Genomic DNA, 22945 nt, shown 5'->3' with positions numbered 1-22945 from the left:
ACGCTAGAACTGATATAATGGCAACAAAGCAATGGAAAACGACTTTAGGCGCACTAGAGCTCTTTAGATAATTTCGCTCAGATTATTAAAAGTAAACTGGATTCTAATGTCGACTTTTATTATGGATAACAGTATCAAGCAAAGGGTTTTACTCATGCTGGGCGGCAGGTATCCTAGTGCGTTGGGCCAGTAACTGAAAGGTTGCTAGATCGAATCCCTAAACTGACAAGGTAAAAATCTGTCGTTCTGCCCCTGAACAAGGCAGTTAAACCACTGTTCCCTGGTAGGCTGTCATTGTAAATAAGAATTTGTTCTTAACTGACTCTTGGACTGTTGGAGCTAGGAACACAAGCAATTCGCTACTTCTGCTAAATATGTGTTTGTGACCGATTTGATGTTTAATTTGGGTCTCTAGGTGATAACGTTTAAGAACCCCTGCTCTATGCTTTCCAGCCTCACATGATCATGCTGGCTCGCGAGGCTACAGTACAGTTGCATTGCTACTGAAAAATAACAGTGATGATATTAACTGGTAAAATGCGAGTTTTTACAACAGGGTATTTGTTTTAGAATCGACCGAATCACTGTAATCTCCCACCCCACTAGCGGAACTATTTTTTACGGTCTACATCACATATCAGTGTAACACACAACATTGGCAGGCAGCTCTGAGCTGGAGTAGAGAAACAACACATCTAGCAGATAACGGAATTATATAAGTATTAAAATATATTGTCACCAGTATATTACCGAATGTTGTTAAGTAGTTAATCAATGTAGCTAATGGTGCTGCGATAGGTAACATTAACCCTCAACATTTCTTAGCTGGCACAAGCTAGTTAGCTCGGAGCTAGCTATATTTGATAATTATTGGAAAGTCTGGCAAGTGGTAGCTAGGTTTCTTATAACCATGTAGCTAGCAAACTGTTTGTCAATTGATATTTAACATTACAGTAGCTAACTCGACGTTAAAATATGTACATTCATTCATCATCATTTGATTTACAAGGCGAGCGAAAATCTATGTATAAACAGTCTGAAAATAGCTTCTTCAAATGTGGTGAAAAGACAAGCCCTATCAGTGTAATTTTGGTTACTTCGGGTAGCCGAGGGAATAAATTGCTCTTTAGGTACCCATTTCAACGGGTTGCAGATTGCACTTCATCACTCACGAGTAAGTAGTCCTTACTGTGTGTCTGACGTTAGCTTGCTATGTGGTGTGATATGTAAAATTCGGTAAACAAATCTTCTAATCTGATGTCTTTGCCCAATAGCAAAACAGCGAAGTCCATATGCATTGAACACTACAGGAGATGTTCTTGAAGACCCAGATGGAGATTCAAGGTATTGGTCGTCATATTATGTCACCTACATAATGTGTCCATGTTTAGGTCTATATCACGACGGGGAAATAAACAACATCCCTTTGAATGGGGACTGTTAGCTTTCGAAAACCCTCATCCATGTGTCGGGTTTTCAGCCATTACATTCGCCCGCATTTGGCTCGGTGTAAACTACAATTCCGATGCTGTGTTTTAAGGTTTAAAAACGTCAATAATCATCGCTTTCGAAGCGGTTTTCAAAACGTATGCTGATATGCCCCCTATCTTTCAAATAAAAAAGATACACTTACTTTAGTAGTTTTACACAGATCCATACACTTTGTGTGCCCCCAGTTTTTGAACTACATTTCCTCCTCAGTTATCTTACACACAGGTGTTCGGAGCACGCTAGATAGCCAATTTTCACAGGTGGCGGCCAATGTCTTCCATCAACAAGCTCTGTAACATGGACATATGTCCGTGTGGGAAAACTAACCCAATAAAGGCGTGTAGTAACTTGAATAAAAAAAATAAAAAAGTATTTCTCACTGATAAGAGATACATTCCTTATGTTTCCAATATAGTACCTCAGGCAATGCTTGTTAATGTTTAAAGCAAGTGTTTGGGCGCTCAACAAAACTCCCCTAGTCAGAAGATACTATCATCATTATGTGCTAAAATAGTTAGCATTTATGAATTGGGTAGGGGACTGTGTGACACTGCACCAGCGGGACAGGCTTCAGCATATTCATCATACGTTTTGTTAACCAGTCAAGTTTTGGATATGTTCATATCAGAACAAAATTAGTCAACATTTGATTAAAACAATTGTGGCATGTGTGTTGGCTAGGGTCCTATTGGCTCTGGATCACCCAAGATGGCTAGGGTTGTATTTGTGCCTTCTTGCAAATGTGTCTGTGATATTACAGCATGGGTTCATGGCAATACACCCCTTATCTGTTGTTTGGAATATGTGATTATGAAAGTCACTCTATATGTATGTCAAATAAATGGATAGGTTACATGAGCTTTTTAACCTTGTTACTACATAAGTGCCTTTTGTTTAACATGTGGGCTTTTAAAGTGTTTGCTTTTTAATTTTCAAGTGACATTCAGATAATAAGAAATTGCTGGCATGCAAAATAGTGGCCACTAGATAAAGATTTTTTTTAATGAAAATTTCAGTCACTCATTTTAATTTAAAAGGAAGAATTTAACAAAAATACAGATGCCTACAATTGATAGTTACTCAAATAAAAGCTACAGGCCTATTTACATCAAGTTTGGCCTACTCTTTACCTATTTCAACCCATCTATGATATTAACATGGTAGTTACTCTAGTAACTTGTTGTTACTTAGTTATTGCTTTGTTGTTGCATTTTAATGGAGTTGAGTCCACTAACAAAAAAAACTAATGTTGACTACTATGTAATTACAAAGCAAATGATACATTACTTTGTAATAACATGTTCATAACATTGTTACTGGGTTAATTATAGCATTTGTACTCTGGTACAAGAGCAATGCATCGTGAAGCGTTACAACATTTTCTGTAATCAAGTCTTTGGTACAGAAATGAGATCAATTTGCTTTAAAATATTTATTCAAGTCACTCTCAAGTGGTAATCTTGTTTAGCTTTGTTTGTGATGTCCTGTTATGGACTCTGTTCAATTGTCTGCTGCATTTTTTTTCTTTTGTTTGCATTTTCTTTTTTTTTCTGGCCCTATTCCCATTTCAGAGAACAAACTCCATTAACTGATCAACAGTTGGTAGCAGGGTAAGACCAAGTCATTCTAAAACCACCTTTCCTTGGTTTACTACACCCTTGTCTTTATTCACTCCTTCCTTCCTTCCTGTTTTGTCTTGCATATATATATATATATATATATATATATAAAATATATCCTGTGTGTGTACATATACATATACCTGCGCCAACCTTAATCTCTGAAATTCCTGTTGAATTATTACAGATGGAATGATTCACTGGTTTATCTTGTTAAATCCTGCACTTCAATTAAGCCTTGTTAAGTGATTGCTCCAAAACCAGCGGACATAGATTCTTCAGTTAATTTAGCATTGGAATCCACTTCATGTGATGATATTTGATTGTTGGGAAATCAATTCTGAATAGATACAGACTTTATCTACATGACTAAACCAAGCAGAGACATAATAACTTATTTCTCAGAACAAAAAAACATAGTCATGATTAAGATTGGATTAGAATCTGTCCCTTTTCGGTTGTCTGATGGAATAATACCACCTAATGATGTTGATATAATTTGTATTGGATGATGGGGCCAGCCTACAGCATGAGCTATGTAAACCAGCATGAGTCTGTCACCTCCCCTTTACAAAGCCCTCACCTTCTCTGCCAGAGGGGGCTTATTCACTGTCGTCTCTCCTCTCCAAGTACTATTTACACCAGCTCCTCTCAAACTGTGATCCATCAATCAGGTTGCAGGCTGATCCATGTGATTAACCTAACCCTCCTATCCATAGAAACACTATGGCTACCATTATAGGTTGATGGACTAAACAATAAAACAAAGACAATAAAACTGAATTAGATATAATTGGCACTTTCTCAGATATCTTGTTGCTCTCCTCCCTTCCTGCTCTACTCTCAGCTGGTTTACTTATGTATTTTTCTCCTCTCTTTCTCCAATAAGGTTCTCTGACATCATCCTCGCCACTATCTTGGCCACCAAGTCTGATATGTGTGGGAAGAAGTTTGAGCTGAAGATAGACAATGTGCGTTTCGTTGGGCACCCCACCCTCCTCCAGCATCCTCACACCATTCAGGTAAGATACTTTTTTTGTGAATTTGTGATGGCCTGAGCATAAATACACATTCACCCGCAGAGATTCTCTGTCAGTCAGTCCAGCAATACCATGAGATCTGAATAATGACTGTATATGAATGGATGGACAAAGCCATCAGTCACGTGACACAATTCATCCCTTTGTGAAGACTCAATAGCACATTTGAAGCCAAGGAATTCAGTTAAAATGGCATCTCATGGATATATAACATGTACAGTTTGAGCTACTCCAGAAAGTGACGTTGCAGGCTAGCTCAGTGCTGCCCCCTCTCAATGAATATATCAAGTTGAAGGCCTACCGGGGTACTGCAGGCTTCCATTAGTCATTTAGTAGATGCTCTTCTGCAGAGCGATTTACAGGAGCAGCTAGGGTTAAGTGCTTTGCTCAAAGGCACATTGACTGATTTTTTTACCTAGTTGGCTCGGGGATTGGAACCAGCGACCTTTTGGTTTTAAAATAATCAGTTCAAGGACATACATCTGGTGTAATAGAATTAATTATTGGTACCATGCTTGTCTTAGAATATTTTCATTTATTTACACGAAGATTGACCACGAAGATTGACATTTTCCCAATTGCGGTCGGCTTTGGCTTCATTGAGAGGGGGCAGTTCTTCTCCTCTCTATATGAAACAGCAATTCTCCTTTGACTTCTAATTCCACTCTGAGACTGTGAACTCAGGTCACTCGCTCCATCTAGTGGAAGAAGTGCCTTACATCTGTGTTTCACAATCATTATTTGACATTTCACAGAAGTAAGAGAGAATGGTTGAATATAAGGGGTGGAGAAATCATTTGGAGTGAAATTCTAGACAAATATTGAAATGGTTTGTAACGTAATTAAAACGTGTCTAACCTAATGATAGGTACTATTTCATTCACAGGACTACATGTAGCCTGTTATTTTTTTTAACCTTTATTTAACTAGGCAAGTCAGTTAAGAACAAATTCTTATTTTCAATGACGGCCTAGGAACAGTGGGTTAACTGTCTGTTCAGGGGCAGAACGACAGATTTGTACCTTGTCAGCTTGGGGGTTTGAACTTGCAACCTTCCGGTTACTAGTCCAACGCTCTAACCACTAGGCTACCCTGCCGCCCCAGAGGGTTGAAATTAGTGTCCTGATGAACCCAATAACAAATTACTCAACTAGTGCAGTGAATCATTTGCTAATCCATGTGATTTGTATGCTGTTGACTGTATCCAAATGGCAATTTCTCATCAGTGTGATCCCCTAATAACCGAGCCTGAGCTGTATGTTAGAATCTTTACAAAATGGCCCTTTTCAGAAATTATACCAACAATTCATGAGCTATGGCTCTCATAGAATGTTATTTCAAAGCTTAATTGAATACCTACTGTAATAAACCAAGCTTTAAAGAGTGCAATTATATATTTATGTATTTTTGTAAATAAGATGTTGAAAATACCAGTATAAAAGGCACGAGTAAAAGGAGCCATTTACAGCTGTTTATTCTTGTCTAGAGAGCTTTGTCACAGGACTAACATGAATGTTTTCACTGTGTTGTTTATACATTTCAATACATACAATAGCAAGTATTATGATTTAAATAGTGATGTGCAAAGCCATTGATCATAGAATGATTTAGAACATCTTATATTTATTATCTTATTTCTTTCTGTCCAGGTGTCCAAGACAGACCCCTCACCTAAGAGGGAGATGCCCACCATGATCCTGTTCAGTGTTGTGTTTGCTCTGAGGGTAAGAATGTCATTTTTATTTTATTTTCCATAAATAGCTTTTTCTTTCCTCTTGAATATAATTATTGTCATGTCAATAATATTCATCTTAATTCGATGAATAAGTGCTAATACTCAGGTTTGGATTAGCTAAATGTTTTTCACATTATGTGCTTATTTTACAAACACCACATTCATTGGTGATAAATACATTTAGTCTAATTAAATAAAATAAATTGGCTGGTAATTTGGGTGGGTGAGGCCAGGTCAGGGAGAGTGCTTTCCCAGAAAGGGATGGGTCTCTTGGGGTGATAACATTCCAGCATGGGGTCTATCTGTGTTGGAAAGGAGGGTGAGAGCTGGGCGGGGGCAGTGGGCTCTGTTTAATCACTCTACCCAGCATGGCACTACCCTCCCCTGGGCATGACTCAGCCTGGCAGACTGCTGATTCACTGGAGGCTGCCTAGCCCTGCACAGCTGAGACTGGGTGGAATGTGCACAGTCATGTTCTAACCTCATATCTGCCCAGCAACCCACCCAGCCTGTCACTCACTGGCATTTTCCACAGCTCTGCGCCTAACATGACAATGCAGAAAATGATCTCCTGCACTTTTGACTAGGGCCATTTTACCACTCACATTTTTTAAATGAGCAGTTTGGAACTAGGGCCATTTTTTAAATTAGCAGTTTGGAACTAGGGCCATTTTACCACTCACATTTTTTAAATTAGCAGTTTGGAACTAGGGCCATTTTACCACTCACATTTGTTAAATTAGCAGTTTGGAACTAGGGTCATTTTACCACTCACATTTTTTAAATTAGCAGTTTGGAACTAGGGCCATTTTACCACTCACATTTTTTAAATTAGCAGTTTTGCCATTTTACCACTCACATTTTTTAAATTAGCAGTTTGGAACTAGGGCCATTTTACCACTCACATTTGTTAAATTAGCAGTTTGGAACTAGGGTCATTTTACCACTCACATTTTTTAAATTAGCAGTTTGGAACTAGGGCCATTTTACCACTCACATTTTTTAAATTAGCAGTTTGGAACTAGGGCCATTTTACCACTCACATTTTTTAAATTAGCAGTTTGGAACTAGGGCCATTTTTTAAATTAGCAGTTTGGAACTAGGGCCATTTGACCACTCACATTTTTTAAATTAGCAGTTTGGAACTAGGGCATTTTTTAAATTAGCAGTTTTAGGGCCATTTTTTAAATTAGCACCACATTTCACATTTTTTAAATTAGCAGTTTGGAACTAGGGCCATTTTTACATTTTTAAATTAGCAGTTTGGAACTAGGGCCATTTTTTAAATTAGCAGTTTGGAACTAGGGCCATTTTACCACTCACATTTTTTAAATTAGCAGTTTGGAACTAGGGCCATTTTACCACTCACATTTTTTAAATTAGCAGTTTGGAACTAGGGCCATTTTACCACTCACATTTTTTTAATTAGCAGTTTGGAACTAGGGCCATTTTACCACTCAATTTTTTTTATTAAGTTATTATTGAACTGACTTGCTGGACCATAGATTCCCTATTTGTTACAATTACAATGTAATAATTTAGTAGATGCTCACAATTTCAACCAATGTGTTATAACCATTATAGATTTATAATCATCTATAAACTAATAATAAAGTACTTTTTAGTAAGTAAAAAAGGTAAGGGATATTTCGATATTTCAGAGTCTCTGCGTGCAGTTTGAAGGAAGTTGTTAACTAGGCCAAGCGCAATTGCTAACTAGTGTTAGCGCAATGATTGGAAGTCTATAAACTTCTAGTAAGCATTGGCTCACGAAACAACCTTTCACTTCCTTCATACTGGACGCAGAGACATAAAAATGGTATCGACGAGTTCATCTGACTATGGGGAATTAGATAAATTGCCACAATCTCGAAGTATCACTTTAACCCAGTGTTGAAGTGTGATCAGTGTTCCAGTTGCTTTGCACCAGTGTCTCATAATGCCGTCTCTCTGTCCTGGCGCCTCTTACAGGCCAACGCCGACCCGTCCGTCATCAGCTGCATGCACAACCTGTCCCGGCGTATCGCCATCGCCCTGCAGCACGAGGAGCGCCGCTGCCAGTACCTCACCAGAGAGGCCAAGCTGATGCTGGCCGTGCAGGACGAGGTGACCAACATGACCGAGAGTGAGTCACATACTACATTACCCAAAACACACCACTCAGTGCTTGAGTCTAGTACCATAAAGTACCAGCCATTAAGTACCATATACCATGAAGTACCTACTTAACTCTTAACTCTGACAGCATTTTACAGAACAATGCATATATTTTCCTCTCCATATTGTCCCAAAGAAGATGGGGATGAGAGGTGTCTGTCAAAGTCTTCACGCGACATGGCTTTACAATGTCATGGAGAGGTCAATGTATGTGACTTGATTTTCTGTGTTTTCGTTCTTAGCTGATGGCAGCCCTCAGTCACCGTTCAGACAAATCCTTCCTAAATGCAAGCTTGCCAGGGACTTGAAGGAGGCATATGACAGGTTTGTAAAAACACCCTACAAAATGATGTATTTGTGGATCGTTTCTTTGTTCTTACAGTGCAGGTGTAATAATAGAGCCTGTGTTGTGTTTCTAGCCTGTGTACAACAGGGGTGGTGAGGCTCCATATCAACAACTGGCTGGAGGTGAGCTTCTGTTTACCTCACAAGATCCACCGGGTAGGGGGCAACCACGTACCCCCAGAGGCTCTGGAGCGTAGCCTCAAGGCCATAAGGTGTGTATGTGTGTGAGTTTGTCCTTTTGTGAGCTACTGAACACTGTTTGTGACGTGTGGGTTACAAGTTGTAACTGACGGCAGAACTTCGTAGGCTTTCATTGTATGTGGACATTAGGTTGATCAGATCTGTGTTATGGAACGTTTTACAGTAATTATATACCGAGGCTGTGAGAGAGAACTCTTTGTGGTAACAGTTAGCTCTTGTGGCCTGCTTCTTTATGTGGAACTATTAACTGCATCTGGTGAGCAGCTCCACCAATAATTTCCTGTAGGCCACAGCGCCACCTAATGGCATTCTTTATTTACTTCTTCTGCCTTTCACATGCTTATGTTTAGTCAGACCAATGTTAGTATCTTCATCTCAAATTACTACTACAATTTTGCCCTTAGTAAAACATGCATTGGAACTTAAATATAAGCCATAATGATAGCTATATATTATGAGTATTTTCCAAGAGAGAAAATGTTGTACATTTGTAGCAACAAAGGGGCGCTAAGTGTATTTCTATACACTTCACGGACTATGTAGAATGTAACTAGTGATAATTAGTCATGAACATGGGCTCTGTGTTAAATGTATGTGTTGTTGTCCCCCAGGCCGTATCATGCTCTGCTGTTGCTGGACAGTGAGAAGGCTCTGCTGGCCCAGCTGCCTTTGGACTGCTCTCCTGCTCTGGTGCGCCTCATTAAGACCTGCTCTGCAGTCAAGAACCTGCAGCAGCTGGCACAGGATGCAGACCTGAACCTGCTACAGGTTGGTAGGAGCACCTTGCATCAGTACACACTAATACATGGGTATTTGATCGGGTTCAAATACATGGGTATTTGACTGTTTATTATTTTAATACTTATTTTCTGTGTATTTGAGTATTTTCAAATAATGTGGCTGAATAAAATACTTATATTGGAAGTATGTAAATGTATTTCAAAGCATTTCCTACAAATAGCCTACTATTTGAAAGCATTTTCAAATACTAATTTCAAACACTTTTTTAAGATGCCCAGATTTAATGCATAGGAGTGTATTTGAGTCAGTGTATTTCCAAATAAGTTCCAATATTCAACTACTTGTCTTTAAAAATAAAATATAAATACTTACTTCCAAATGTATTTGAAAGCAATTGAAATACCCTAAATAGTATTTGAAGCCAGGTTTAGTTGACATCGGTCCACTTTTGAACATATTTGATTGTAAGTTGCTGATCACTAACATGCTGCAATATAAAGAATTGTCGATATAAAGAATAGCAAGTCATTACAAATTGTCCTCAATGTCACATCATATTGTTGGTGTCATAATGTTGCTGTTCTCATACTGCCATCTAGTGGGGTAAATGATGAATCTTCTTTCTCTTCAGTAATATTTCATTTCTATACAGACAGGTTCTGTCCATGCCCAATCATGCATTTTCACAGTTACATTTTTGTTTCTGTTCGTTGTGTGTGCAGATCTTCCAGATTGCTGCTCACCTGGTGTACTGGGGAAAAGCCATCATAGTGTACCCTCTGTGTGAGAACAATGTCTACATGCTGTCCCCACACGCCAACATCAGCCTGTGAGTATCTGTGTGAGTGTTTGAACAGCCTCGTGCTCCCTTTCTCTCCTTCTCTCATTCCTGCCATGCCTCATTAACAGGGTGTGTGCTGAGAGTTGGCTAAACTAATGAACCAGACACTGTAATCTGTACATCTATTTTATACCAACATAACAAGCTGTCATCATGAGCATCAGGGTGATCATTTTGAATTATGACCTAACGATTGGATGGTGAATCTATAACAAAATGTGATGTCATATCATGTTAACCCATTATTTTTGTTGACTGAATTAGATTTTCTTTTGGCCACTCATGGTTTGTCTGTGTTTCGTACTGTAGACTGAAAGGATTCTCTCCAGCTTGAACATTTGTAACGGGCACAATATGAATATGAAGAAGTAAGAAATCACCATCTCCTTCTTCTTGCATAGGTACTCTCCATTGGCTGAGGCGTTTGGCCAGCAGTTCCCAGGTCATGACCTGCCTTCCATGCTGGCCAAGTTCTCCCTGCCGCTCTCACTGTCTGAGTTTAGGAACCCACTGGATGCGTCTGTGCAGGAGGTAGGTCTATTAGGAAATACACAAGCTCATTTTGACTAAAAGATAGCTTCCAGAAAGCTACTCGGCATATCATTGATGCCTTAGAAATGCTGATGTCTGAAGCAGAAAGAGCGTCTCTCCCAGACCCATCCTGGTTTGGCCGAGCTCTCTAAGCGAAGATGATAAATTATAAAAGACATCACATCAACTCCATCCTTCTCAACATCTATTTTTCATGAGAACAGGATCAGAACACGCAGCTATTTCTTGGCTCTATTTTGGGCCAGGTTGGAACCTTTCTGTCTCAAACAGATGAGCCCAGTTACAGGGTGACGCTTCTTCCAGTTCCACTTGTTCAGTTTTTTTCTTTGAGTGGTGCCTCTAACCCAGTGTGTCCCTTCTCCTTTCCCCTCCACATTTGGCCAGGCCCAGCTGATCCAGATGGTGGTGTGGATGCTCCAGCGGCGCCTGCTGATCCAGCTCCATACCTATGTGTGTCTGCTGGTCCCCCCCAGTGAGGAGGAGCCAGGTCTGCTGCGGGACGAGGAGCTCCCCCTGGTGGCCCGGGTGGGGGGACGCAGCCTCAGCACGCCCAGCGCACTCAGCTTTGGATCTCCAAGTATGTGAACTTCCCCTTCAACCAGCTGTCTTGCACTCTGGGGGTGAAGTGTTGATGAAGTACGCTCTGTTTTTATGTACTACCGTACCTGGTTAACCTGTTCAATTCCTGTTCAAAAGGGTTACCTGCTACAGTTGTGCCTCTAGTCAGCTAATCATTAACCCCTGTCTGTCATTCCTTCTCCTCAATCAATGTCTGTCTCTCTCATTCTCTCCACCCCTCACTCTGTCTCTCTCTCTGTCTGTATGTCTGTCTGTCTGTCTGTGTAGCCAGCAGTGATGACATGACCCTGACCAGTCCCAGTATGGATAACTCCAGTGCAGAACTGCTTCCTGGTGGAGACTCTCCACTAAACAGGAGGATGACCGAGACGTTACTGGCCAGCCTGACAGAGCACGAGCGCCAGGTCATCCTCAATATCCCAGCTGCACAAAGTCCTGAAGACCTGCGCATGTTTGCCAGGTACAGTATGTCCCCTGCGCTTTACTAGTTGGCACCAAGGTGGGCTACTGTATTTTTAGTGGAGTAATGGCGCCCTCTATTGTGTAACAGCCAGTATGACAGGTGGGCTGGTTCATTTTGAAGGACCGGGGCTGGAGGCTCTTGTGACTAGTATATCTTCAGAACAAACATACATCTGTCAGCTTGGTCTTGTGGGGAATTAAAGGATTTTTGTTCAAGGCTTTGAAAAAAAAAAAAAAATCTCATCCCGTCTTCATGTAAGAATATATGGGAAATAGAATGTTATTTTTCAGTTGTGTAACAATTGCTGAGTTGCAGAAGTGAGAAAAAGCTTGAAGGAAAATGCCAAAGCCCTAAGCAGTGAATCAATAGTGTGACTGCATAGTGTGCAGGATGCACTAATGTGATTACTGGCTCTAACAAGTGCTGCTTCATGCTAGATTTACTTAGCTAATGATTTGGAGAATAATTTGCTTTAGTCTCATTTCTCTGCCTGTTGTGTGATGTTCCTTCCTTCTTTCCAGGCTGCTGCACTACTTCCGAGGGCACCATCACCTGGAGGAGATCATGTATAATGAAAACATGAGGCGATCTCAGCTGAAGACCCTATTTGACAAATTCAGAAGTGTTCTGGTGGTCACCAACCATGAGGACCCTGTCATCTCCCTCTTCCAGTCTCCTCTGGAGTAGAGGTCTGTCATCTCCCTCTTCCAATCTCCTCTGGAGTAGAGGTCTGTCATCTCCCTCTTCCACTCTCCTCTGGAGTAGAGGTCTGTCATCTCCCTCTTCCACTCTCCTCTGGAGTAGAGAGGTCTGTCATCTCCCTCTTCCAGTCTCCTCTGGAGTAGAGGTCTGTCATCTCCCTCTTCCACTCTCCTCTGGAGTAGAGAGGTCTGTCATCTCCCTCTTCCAGTCTCCTCTGGAGTAGAGGTCTGTCATCTCCCTCTTCCACTCTCCTCTGGAGTAGAGGTCTGTCATCTCCCTCTTCCAGTCTCCTCTGGAGTAGAGGTCTGTCATCTCCCTCTTCCACTCTCCTCTGGAGTAGAGAGGTCTGTCATCTCCCTCTTCCACTCTCCTCTGGAGTAGAGGTCTGTCATCTCCCTCTTCCACTCTCCTCTGGAGTAGAGGTCTGTCATCTCCCTCTTCCACTCTCCTCTGGAGTAGAGGTCTGTCATCTCCTCCCCCTCTTCCAGTCTCCTCTGGAGTAGAGGTCTGTCATCTCCCTCTTCCAGTCTCCTCTGGAGTAGAGGTCTGTCATCTCCCTCTTCCACTCTCCTCTGGAGTAGAGGTCTGTCATCTCCCTCTTCCAGTCTCCTCTGGAGTAGAGGTCTGTCATCTCCCTCTTCCACTCTCCTCTGGAGTAGAGGTCTGTCATCTCCCTCTTCCACTCTCCTCTGGAGTAGAGGTCTGTCATCTCCATCTTCCACTCTCCTCTGGAGTAGAGGTCTGTCATCTCCCTCTTCCACTCTCCTCTGGAGTAGAGGTCTGTCATCTCCCTCTTCCACTCTCCTCTGGAGTAGAGGTCTGTCATCTCCCTCTTCCACTCTCCTCTGGAGTAGAGGTCTGTCATCTCCCTCTTCCACTCTCCTCTGGAGTAGAGGTCTGTCATCTCCCTCTTCCAGTCTCCTCTGGAGTAGAGGTCTGTCATCTCCCTCTTCCAGTCTCCTCTGGAGTAGAGGTCTGTCATCTCCTCTTCCAGTCTCCTCTGGAGTAGAGGTCTGTCATCTCCCTCTTCCAGTCTCCTCTGGAGTAGAGGTCTGTCATCTCCCTCTTCCAGTCTCCTCTGGAGTAGAGGTCTGTCATCTCCCTCTTCCAGTCTCCTCTGGAGTAGAGGTCTGTCATCTCCCTCTTCCACTCTCCTCTGGAGTAGAGGTCTGTCATCTCCCTCTTCCAGTCTCCTCTGGAGTAGAGGGTAGAGAGAGTGAACAGGTCTGTCATGAGGTGAAGGACCCTTTCTGAAATACCAGACGGACAGAATGATACGGACTGCTGCTGTACAAAGGCCTTATTATGGTGCTCATTGCTTCTAGCCAACTGTACTCATATCAATGCTACCCAAAACAATAAGATTTCTAAAAGAATAACTGTCTGCTCTGCTTGGGGGACTGGGAGTGAATGTATGTAGCTTTTAGATGATTTAATTAGTCCCTTTCTCTCTTAGATGTTTTACGTTCAATGCCTTGTTTTCAATACTACTGTACATGATTGAATAACAGTGTGTGAAGAGCTTTAGTGATACCTATAAATTGGGCAGTTTAAACACAGTACTCCACTTGAGCCTTTCCATTTGGGGGATTCCCAAAAGTGCTAAATCATCTCCAACAAACACAATGTAGGAAAACAACCTTAATGCTCATTCCAGGCTGCAGGCAAGGCTGCCTCCCCCAGGAGTCTCAGTGGGAGGGAAAGAATGAAAAGATGCCAAACATCAGACATGCTGTTTCTGCTTTGAGAGAAGGAGCACGACGTTCCAAACATCTGCGAAATCAATGATTCCAAGAGAACTTTTCCAGCAAGGATGTTTATTAATGAGAATGACTGGAATGGAAATTCTAGTTGCTTTGATAGCAGGGAGGGGAGGCTAGATCAAATATTTTACAGATGTTTGGAATGTAGTTGAATCATTTGTAGCACACAAATATGGCATATTCCATATCTGTGGGATTTGTGTTTGGGCAACAATGTGTGTATCTAAGTAGACGTAATTATATATTGAATCTGGATTCCCCTCAGAGCAAACATTTTGGCTTTGGGTATTTTGCAATGATTTCCCCATAGCTAGACCAAATTACTGAAATAGCTCATAGCTGACATTTTTCACTTGCATTATGTCTGTAAAAACATTAAGTATATACTCATCATGGTTTGATACAATTCCAAAAATATTCCCAGTTTCAATTCTGTCCTGTGTCACCATCACATACGTCCACTGAGGAGGACGCAAAGTCTGATATCACATTGTTGGCCAGTGAGTGAATCTGTATCTCTGCCTGTTTGTTCACTACACTCACACAGCGGTGACCACGCAGATAGAAGCGCAGGGGTTTGGTGGCCCATTCCCCATGAGAGTCAATGCCGATCCGGCTTGCTGAGACCACCTCCCTAAGGCCTGGCTCTTGCGGTCCTATCTGGGTGTCCCTCTCCAGCCACACCTCTGGGTCTGAGGCAAGGTCTCTCCGGTCGAAGCAGCGCGGTATGTCCAGGGCCTGGCACAGCTTTGAGGGACCATTGCATAGCTCTTTGTCCTTCAGGGGCCGGGCCTCCTCCCTCCGCCTGGCTGTCCGCAGCTGCTTCATCAGACGCAGGCCATTTAGAGGCTCCAGAGCCCGCAGAAGCACAGCAGCACCCTCCCCTAGAGAGAACACACACAGGGAACGATAGAGTGGAGCCATATTATCTCCTTCCTTTGCCCTTTTTCTCCAGTGTGAATGAATGGATAATAACATGGTGCAACATATAATATAACGTCTTCAATAATGAGAAGCAGTTGAAAAAAAGAGAACTATGGCCTAATGAAAGTAACATGGGGGAGCCTGGGAGATGCAACACTACTTAGTCTCTAATGAGGTGATTTTCCTACAGATAAGGCCAACACACTGAACTTTTCTGCGTGTGGTTTTAATGGCAGTTTGGTTTATTACTGGTGGTTTGTTCCACTACCTTCAGGGTAAGCCTGGCTGTTGTACTGTTTTTGTTGTATGGTCTTACCTTGACTGGAAACATTTATACAGAGGTAGATGCCGTAGATGGGGTACACGTAGATGGTGCCGGGTTTCATAAACATCGCTGTGTTCCTCGCAGTACATTTTCCCCCAGCAGAGTGAGAGGCTTTGTCCTCTTCTCCCAGGTAGGCCTCAGTCTCCACCACCATCTGCACTCCGACGCACCAATACCTTGCAGCACAAACAAGGGATGGCCTAAATAAAGACTTTCTTTCATGTGTGTCCTCAGTGGGTATGTCTTCAGTAGGAACTTGAGCTATTGTTGTCTCTGAAGAGAACTAGACTACATGTGTGGGGTCACAATAAGCTCTGCTGATGATGTATGTGTGCCAATGGCTGTGCAACCGCTAGCTGGACTCCAATGTTGATACAGGAATACACAACACACATTTTAACCACCATGTTTAGCTAGATCATTCAACTCAAGAGGTGAACAAATTATTGTCTATGAACAATGACAAGCCACCAGGGTCTGACAATCTAGATGGAAAATGACTGAGGATAATAGCAGACGATATTGCCACATCTTCAATTTAAGCCTACTGTAGAGCGTGTGCCCTCAGGCCTGGAGGGAAGCTAAAGTCATTCCGCTACCCAAGTATAGTAAAGCTCCTTTAATGGCTCAAATAGCCGACCAATCAGCCTGTTACCAACCCTTAGTAAACTTCTGGAAAAAAATTGTGTTTGACCACACAATGCTATTTTACAGTAAACAAATTGACAACAGAATTTCAGAATGCTTATAGGGAAGGACACTCAACAAGCACAACACTTACACAAATGACTGATGATTGGCTGAGAGAAATTGATGATAAAAGGAGTGTGGGGCCTGTCTTGTTAGACTTCAGTGCAGCTTTTGACATTATCGATCAAAGTCTGCTGCTGGAAAAACTTGTGTTATGGCTTTACACCCCCTGCTATAATGTGGATAAAGAGTTACTTGTCTTAATTGAAGCCTATAGAATATCATCCAGTTAGAATCAGGAATTATAATCATGGTCAAGACATATTGATGCAGTAGTAGCTAAGATTGGGAGAAGTCTGTCTTTAATAAAGCGATGCTCTGCCTTCTTAACAAAACAAGGCAGGTCCTACAGGCCCTAGTTTTGTCCCACCTTGACTACTGTTCAGTCTTGTGGTCAGGTGCCACAAAAAAAGGGCTTAGGAAAATTGCAATTGGCTCAGAACAGGACAGCACGACTGTCCCTTGGATGTACAGTTGAAGTCGGAAGTTTACATACACTTAGATTGGAGTCATTAAAACTTGTTTTCAACCACTTCACAAATTTCTTAACAAACTATTGTTTTGGCAAGTCGGTTAGGACGTCTACTTTGTGCATGACACAAGCAATTTTTCCAACAATTGTTTACAGACAGATTATTTCACTGTATCACAATTAATAGTATGCAAGTATAAATGCCAATGGACCACGCAGCCATCATACTGCTCAGGAAGGAGACGCGTTCTGTCTCCTAGAAATTAGCGATTTGCGAAAAGTGCAAATCAATCCCAGAATAACAGCAAAGGACCTTATGAAAATGCTGTAGGAAACGGGTACAAAAGTATCAATATCCGCAGTAAAGCGAGTCCTATATCGACATAAGGCCACTCAGCAAGGAATAAGCCACTACTCCAAAACCGCCATAAAAATGCCAGACAGTTTGCAACTGCACATGGGGACAAAGATTGTACTTTTTGGAGAAATGTCCTCTGGTCTGATGAAACAAAAAATGAACTGTTTGGCCATAATGACCATCGTTATGTTTTGAGAAAAAGGGGGAAGCTTGCAAGCCGAAGAACACCATCCCAACCGTGAAGCATGGGGGTGACAGCATCATGTTGTGGTGGTGCTTTTCTGCAGGATGGACTGGTGAACTTCACAAAATAGGTGGCATCATGAGAAAGGAAAATTATGTGGATATATTAAAGCAACATCTCAAGGCATCAGTCAGGAAGTTAAAGTTTGGTCGCAAATGGGTCTTCCAAATGGACAATGACCCCAAGCATAATTCCAAAGTTGTGGCAAAATGGCGTAAGGACAATAAAGTCAAGGTATTGGAGTGGCCATCACAAAGCCCTGACCTCAATCCTATAGAAAATTGGTGGGAAGAACTGAAAAAGTGTGTGCGAGCAAGGAGGCCTACAAACCTGACTCCGTTACACCAGCTCTGTCAGGAGGAATGGGCCAGTATTCACCCAACTTATTGTGGGAAGCTTGTGGAAGGCTACCCGAAACGTTTGACCCATGTTAAACTATTTAAAGGCAATGCTACCGAATACTAATTGAGTGTATGTAATCTTCTGACCCACTGGGAATGTGATAAAAGCTGAAATAAATCATTCTCTCTACTATTATTCTGACATTTCACATTCTTAAAATAAAGTGGTGATCCTAACTAACCTAAGACAGGTAGTTTTTACTAGGATTAAATGTCAGGAATTGTGACAAACTGAGTTTAAATGTATTTGACTAAGGTGTATGTAAACGTCCGACTTCAACTGTACACAGAGAGCTAATATTAATAACATGCATGTCAATCTCTCCTGGCTGAAAGTGGAGGAGAGATTGACTTCATCACTACCTTTATTTATGAGGTATTGACATGTTGAATGCACCTAGCTGTCTGTCTAAACTACTGGCACACAGCTCGACACCCATGCATACCCAAAGAGGTCTCTTCACATTTACATTACATTTAAGTCATTTAGCAGACGCTCTTATCCAGAGCGACTTACAAATTGGTGCATTCACCTTATGACATCCAGTGGAACAGTAGTGCATCTAAATCTTTTAAGGGGGGGTGAGAGGGATTACTTTATCCTATCCTAGGTATTCCTTAAAGAGTTGGGGTTTCAGGTGTCTCCGGAAGGTGGTGATTGACTCCGCTGTCCTGGCGTCGTGAGGGAGTTTGTTCCACCATTGGGGGGCCAGAGCAGCGAACAGTTTTGACTGGGCTGAGTGGGAACTGTACTTCCTCAGTGGTAGGGAGGCGAGCAGGCCAGAGGTGGATGAACGCAGTGCCCTTGTTTGGGTGTAGGGCCTGATCAGAGCCTGGAGGTACTGAGGTGCCGTTCCCCTCACAGCTCCGTAGGCAAGCACCATGGTCTTGTAGCGGATGCGAGCTTCAACTGGAAGCCAGTGGAGAGAGCGGAGGAGCGGGGTGCGTGAGAGAACTTGGGAAGGTTGAACACCAGACGGGCTGCGGCGTTCTGGATGAGTTGTAGGGGTTTAATGGCACAGGCAGGGAGCCCAGCCAACAGCGAGTTGCAGTAATCCAGACGGGAGATGACAAGTGCCTGGATTAGGACCTGCGCCGCTTCCTGTGTGAGGCAGGGTCGTACTCTGCGGATGTTGTAGAGCATGAACCTACAGGAACGGGCCACCGCCTTGATGTTAGTTGAGAACGACAGGGTGTTGTCCAGGATCACGCCAAGGTTCTTAGCGCTCTGGGAGGAGGACACAATGGAGTTGTCAACCGTGATGGCGAGATCATGGAACGGGCAGTCCTTCCCGGGAGGAAGAGCAGCTCCGTCTTGCCGAGGTTCAGCTTGAGGTGGTGATCCGTCATCCACACTGATATGTCTGCCAGACATGCAGAGATGCGATTCGCCACCTGGTCATCAGAAGGGGGAAAGGAGAAGATTAATTGTGTGTCGTCTGCATAGCAATGATAGGAGAGACCATGTGAGGTTATGACAGAGCCAAGTGACTTGGTGTATAGCGAGAATAGGAGAGGGCCTAGAACAGAGCCCTGGGGGACACCAGTGGTGAGAGCACGTGGTGTGGAGACGGATTCTCGCCACGCCACCTGGTAGGAGCGACCTGTCAGGTAGGACGCAATCCAAGCGTGGGCCTCGCCGGAGATGCCCAACTCGGAGAGGGTGGAGAGGAGGATCTGATGGTTCACAGTATCGAAGGCAGCCGATAGGTCTAGAAGGATGAGAGCAGAGGAGAGAGAGTTAGCTTTAGCAGTGCGGAGCGCCTCCGTGATACAGAGAAGAGCAGTCTCAGTTGAATGACTAGTCTTGAAACCTGACTGATTTGGATCAAGAAGGTCATTCTGAGAGAGATAGCGGGAGAGCTGGCCAAGGACGGCACGTTCAAGAGTTTTGGAGAGAAAAGAAAGAAGGGATACTGGTCTGTAGTTGTTGACATCGGAGGGATCGAGTGTAGGTTTTTTCAGAAGGGGTGCAACTCTCGCTCTCTTGAAGACGGAAGGGACGTAGCCAGCGGTCAGGGATGAGTTGATGAGCGAGGTGAGGTAGGGAGAAGGTCTCCGGAAATGGTCTGGAGAAGAGAGGAGGGGATAGGGTCAAGCGGGCAGGTTGTTGGGCGGCCGGCCGTCACAAGACGCGAGATTTCATCTGGAGAGAGAGGGAGAAAGAGGTCAGAGCACAGGGTAGGGCAGTGTGAGCAGAACCAGCGGTGTCGTTTGACTTAGCAAACGAGGATCGGATGTCGTCGACCTTCTTTTCAAAATGGTTGGCGAAGTCATCTGCAGAGAGGGAGGAGGGGGGGGAGGGGGAGGAGGATTCAGGAGGGAGGAGAAGGTTGCAAAGAGCTTCCTAGGGTTAGAGGCAGATGCTTGGAATTTAGAGTGGTAGAAAGTGGCTTTAGCAGCAGAGAGAGAAGAGGAAAATGTAGAGAGGAGGGAGTGAAAGGATGCCAAGTCCAGAACAGACTATGGGAGGCACACAGTACTACATAGCCATGACTACATGGAACTCTATTCCACATCAAGTAACTGACGCAAGCAGTAAAATTAGATTTAAAAAACACCTTAAGGAACAGCGGGGACTGTGAAGCAACACAAACATTGGCACAGACACATGCATACACACACAATAACATACATACACATGGATTTAGTACTATAGATATGTGGTAGTGGTGGAGTAGGGGCCTGAGGGCACACAGCGTGTTGTAAAATCTGTGAATGTATTGCAATGTTTTAAAATTGTATAAACTGCCTTAATTTTTGCTGGACCCCAGGAAGAGTAATGGGATCCATAATAAATACAAAATCAACAGAGGCCATGAGACTCCACTGAGAAGGCATTTAGTATAGATGGAGCTGGGGGGGGGACAAAGTCGTATAAAATTAGGTTAATGTGAGAAGGAAAAAAATATTTTTCTACAAGATAAGTCCTCTCCCATCAGTTGTTTGGATCTCAGTCAGCACCAACTACTCAGAGTCAGAGTTTCTTTCAGTGCTGTTGAAAGAAGTCCCCATTGAGGAGAGCAATTATTTCAGCATTGAGCAAAGGACTGTTCACAAACCACACAGTGTTCTGAGGCAGTGTGTGCTGGAAGGCTGGTGGAATGCATGATCACACCGGGGGGAACCAAGCTTCTCTGACAATTAACAACCAGCCCGGAAGCCTTGCCACATGATAATGGCTTTCATACTTTTTATTACAGCCTTCCTGTAAACTGGTCCAGACATAACTTAATTAAACACAAACATGCACAGGATTCAGCCACTGGAGGGCTTAAAAAGAAGCAACATGCAAAGGAGTCATGGCTAAGATTATTAATAGTCACTCTGCATACACAAGCACTTCCTGGCTTTGAAATTTGCTGGTCGTTTGAATGCAAGCAGTGTTTCTGTTCAGGATTAAAATAGATGACCTTTCCAACTCTTAGTTGCAACAATAATCCTCAGAGGTGACTACAGATTGTTACACCAGGTAATCATTTTTTTGTTCCATGAAGTAATCCTACCATCTTGTCTATTTCAAGTCTTCTCTCATTGATCGAGACAGGTGTCTGCCCTTCATGACACGAGCACCTTGGGGTGGACACCTACCAGTCTCGATCAATGAGAAAATACTTGAAATAGACAAGGTGGCGGCGTACAAATTGTTGGATTACTTCACGGAGCAAAAAAAGTTCAATCACATTATCTGGTGTAACAATCTGTAGCTATATCAGAGGTAGACATTAGTCCACAAAGAGCCCCCTTCCCATCACGGGGGCTGCCCCTAGTCATAGGCCTACCTACTGTGTTATAATATGTATCTGATCAAGGATTATTCAACAGTGGTTTGGGTTAAATTTATGTTTGATTCTAGGGAACGTATTTTGCCCAGGAATGCTTTAGCCAAATTTATACAGGGCTGGTTGAAGAACTCTTCTCCAAGCCTTTGTGGTTCCCCCTCCTTGGAGAAGTACTGACTCTTCACTGTTCCTGGTCTGACATCATCAACATCACTGCTCTCATGGTCATGGACGGTAGACCTCACCTTCCTCAGTGACACGCCCCTTTTTACTTGGCCCTCGGGCTCAGGTACGCCCCGCCTTATCTCAGCTCACTGGTCACCATAGCAGCACCCACTCGTAGCACGCGCTCCAGCAGGTATATCTCACTGGTCACCCCCAAAGCCAATTCCTCCTTTGGTCGTCTTTCCTTCCAGTTCTCTGCTGCCCATGACTGGAACGAATTGCAAAAATCTCTGAAGCTGGAGACTCACATCTCCCTCACTAGCTTTAAGCACCAGCTGTCAGAGCAGCTTACAGATCACTGCACCTGTACATAGCCCATCTGTAAACAGCACATCTATCTACCTACCTCATCCCCATACTGGTATTTATTTATTTTGCTCCTTTGCACCCCAGTATCTCTACCTGCACATTCATCTTCTGCCGATCTACCATTCCAGTGTTGTAATTACTTCGCCACCATGGCCTATTTATTTCCTTAATTTACCTCATTTGCATTCACTGTATATAGACTTTTTGTTTTCTTTTGTTCTACTGTATTATTGACTATGTTTTGTTTATTCCATGTGTAACTCTGTGTTGTTGTATGTGTCGAATTGCTACGCTTTATCTTGGCCAGGTCGCAGTTGCAAATGAGAACTCGTTCTCAACTAGCCTACCTGGTTAAATAAAGATTAAATTTTAAAAAAGGATACTTGTGTCCTCTTTCGCCCTGACATGCTACATTAATTGATGTACCTGAGCTTGTAATCGAGTTAAAATAGCTACCTAGCCAGAGATATTTATAACTCTTTCATCTGTGACCTAGCTTGTTAAACTAGACATGTTTTTTTGCCTATAAGGTTAAAAGCATTAGCTAGCTAGTCTTTTTGTTTTGTTGCAACGATGTAGGTTTGTTGAGGCACATTTATGTTAGCCAGAACATACAGGCCTATTCAGTATGCAACATCAATAATGTCCGTTTCCTATGTATTAATCTGAAATTGGGTTTGCACCCACAAATGATTTGTTATAGGAAATATTTGTCAAAAGCTGGTTTGGCTTGCTAGTTGTATCGCGTGTGATGCTGGGGCTTCTGCTGAGTTGATAACTAAATGGGAAGGTGGTAATTACCAGTTGTGAACTCGTAAAATCTAGTTGGGTGCATTCAACTTCTTGAGAAACGCCGATTGGCTCATGTCAACTATCGACAAAAAGTACAGCTATCATGCTCGCAAGCAAATTATTGTAGCGACCCG

At 42.9% G+C, this 22945-nt stretch overlaps 2 protein-coding genes across 5 annotated transcripts; one reads left to right on the top strand and one right to left on the bottom strand.

The window, feature by feature from the left end:
* Positions 1–635: 635 nt before the first annotated feature.
* Positions 636–12932, top strand: LOC115104213 (GATOR1 complex protein NPRL3-like). 4 transcript variants are annotated; one of them, XR_010460404.1, is made up of 15 exons: positions 636–1174; positions 1275–1344; positions 3063–3101; positions 4000–4132; positions 5800–5874; positions 7857–8010; positions 8285–8366; positions 8462–8599; positions 9200–9356; positions 10052–10158; positions 10572–10701; positions 11107–11299; positions 11569–11761; positions 12286–12691; positions 12768–12932. XR_010460404.1 is itself a non-coding variant. In XM_065006482.1 (14 exons), exons 1-14 carry the CDS (start codon positions 976–978, stop codon positions 12449–12451), a joined length of 1836 nt encoding a protein of 611 aa, XP_064862554.1. In that variant the 5' UTR covers positions 636–975; the 3' UTR covers positions 12452–12932. The 4 variants fall into 4 exon arrangements, 2 of the variants coding, with proteins under 2 accessions (XP_064862554.1, XP_029481364.1); XR_010460403.1 differs by having other exon boundaries at positions 12729–12932; XM_065006482.1 differs by having other exon boundaries at positions 12286–12932.
* Positions 12933–13853: 921 nt separating this feature from the next.
* Positions 13854–22426, bottom strand: LOC115103629 (DNA-3-methyladenine glycosylase-like). Its single transcript, XM_065006733.1, has 5 exons — positions 22403–22426; positions 21565–21790; positions 21295–21358; positions 15470–15654; positions 13854–15113 (listed from the first exon to the last, which is right to left on the bottom strand). The coding sequence occupies exons 1-5, from the start codon at positions 22424–22426 to the stop codon at positions 14656–14658; spliced, it is 957 nt and encodes a 318-aa protein (XP_064862805.1). The 3' UTR covers positions 13854–14655.
* Positions 22427–22945: the final 519 nt, after the last annotated feature.

The sequence above is a fragment of the Oncorhynchus nerka genome, linkage group LG21 (genome assembly GCF_034236695.1).
Source record: "Oncorhynchus nerka isolate Pitt River linkage group LG21, Oner_Uvic_2.0, whole genome shotgun sequence".
NCBI lineage: Eukaryota > Metazoa > Chordata > Actinopteri > Salmoniformes > Salmonidae > Oncorhynchus > Oncorhynchus nerka.
The sequence above is the reverse complement of the archived record's forward strand: the minus strand, read 5'-3'. Positions and strand labels throughout refer to the sequence as shown.

Coding starts and splice junctions, on each gene's coding strand:
- LOC115103629 (XM_065006733.1), bottom strand. CDS start 22,426: ATGTCAGGGCGAAAGAGGACACAA. Junction 21,791..22,402: donor CAGGGCGAAAGAGGACACAA/GTATCCTTTTTT, acceptor CAGTGAGCTGAG/ATAAGGCGGGGCGTACCTGA. Junction 21,359..21,564: donor AGCATTCCTGGGCAAAATAC/GTTCCCTAGAAT, acceptor TGCTCCGTGAAG/TAATCCAACAATTTGTACGC.
- LOC115104213 (XM_065006482.1), top strand. CDS start 976: ATGTACATTCATTCATCATCATTTGATTTACAAGGCGAGCGAAAATCT. Junction 10,159..10,571: donor CCACACGCCAACATCAGCCT/GTGAGTATCTGT, acceptor CTTCTTGCATAG/GTACTCTCCATTGGCTGAGG. Junction 11,762..12,285: donor GACCTGCGCATGTTTGCCAG/GTACAGTATGTC, acceptor CCTTCTTTCCAG/GCTGCTGCACTACTTCCGAG.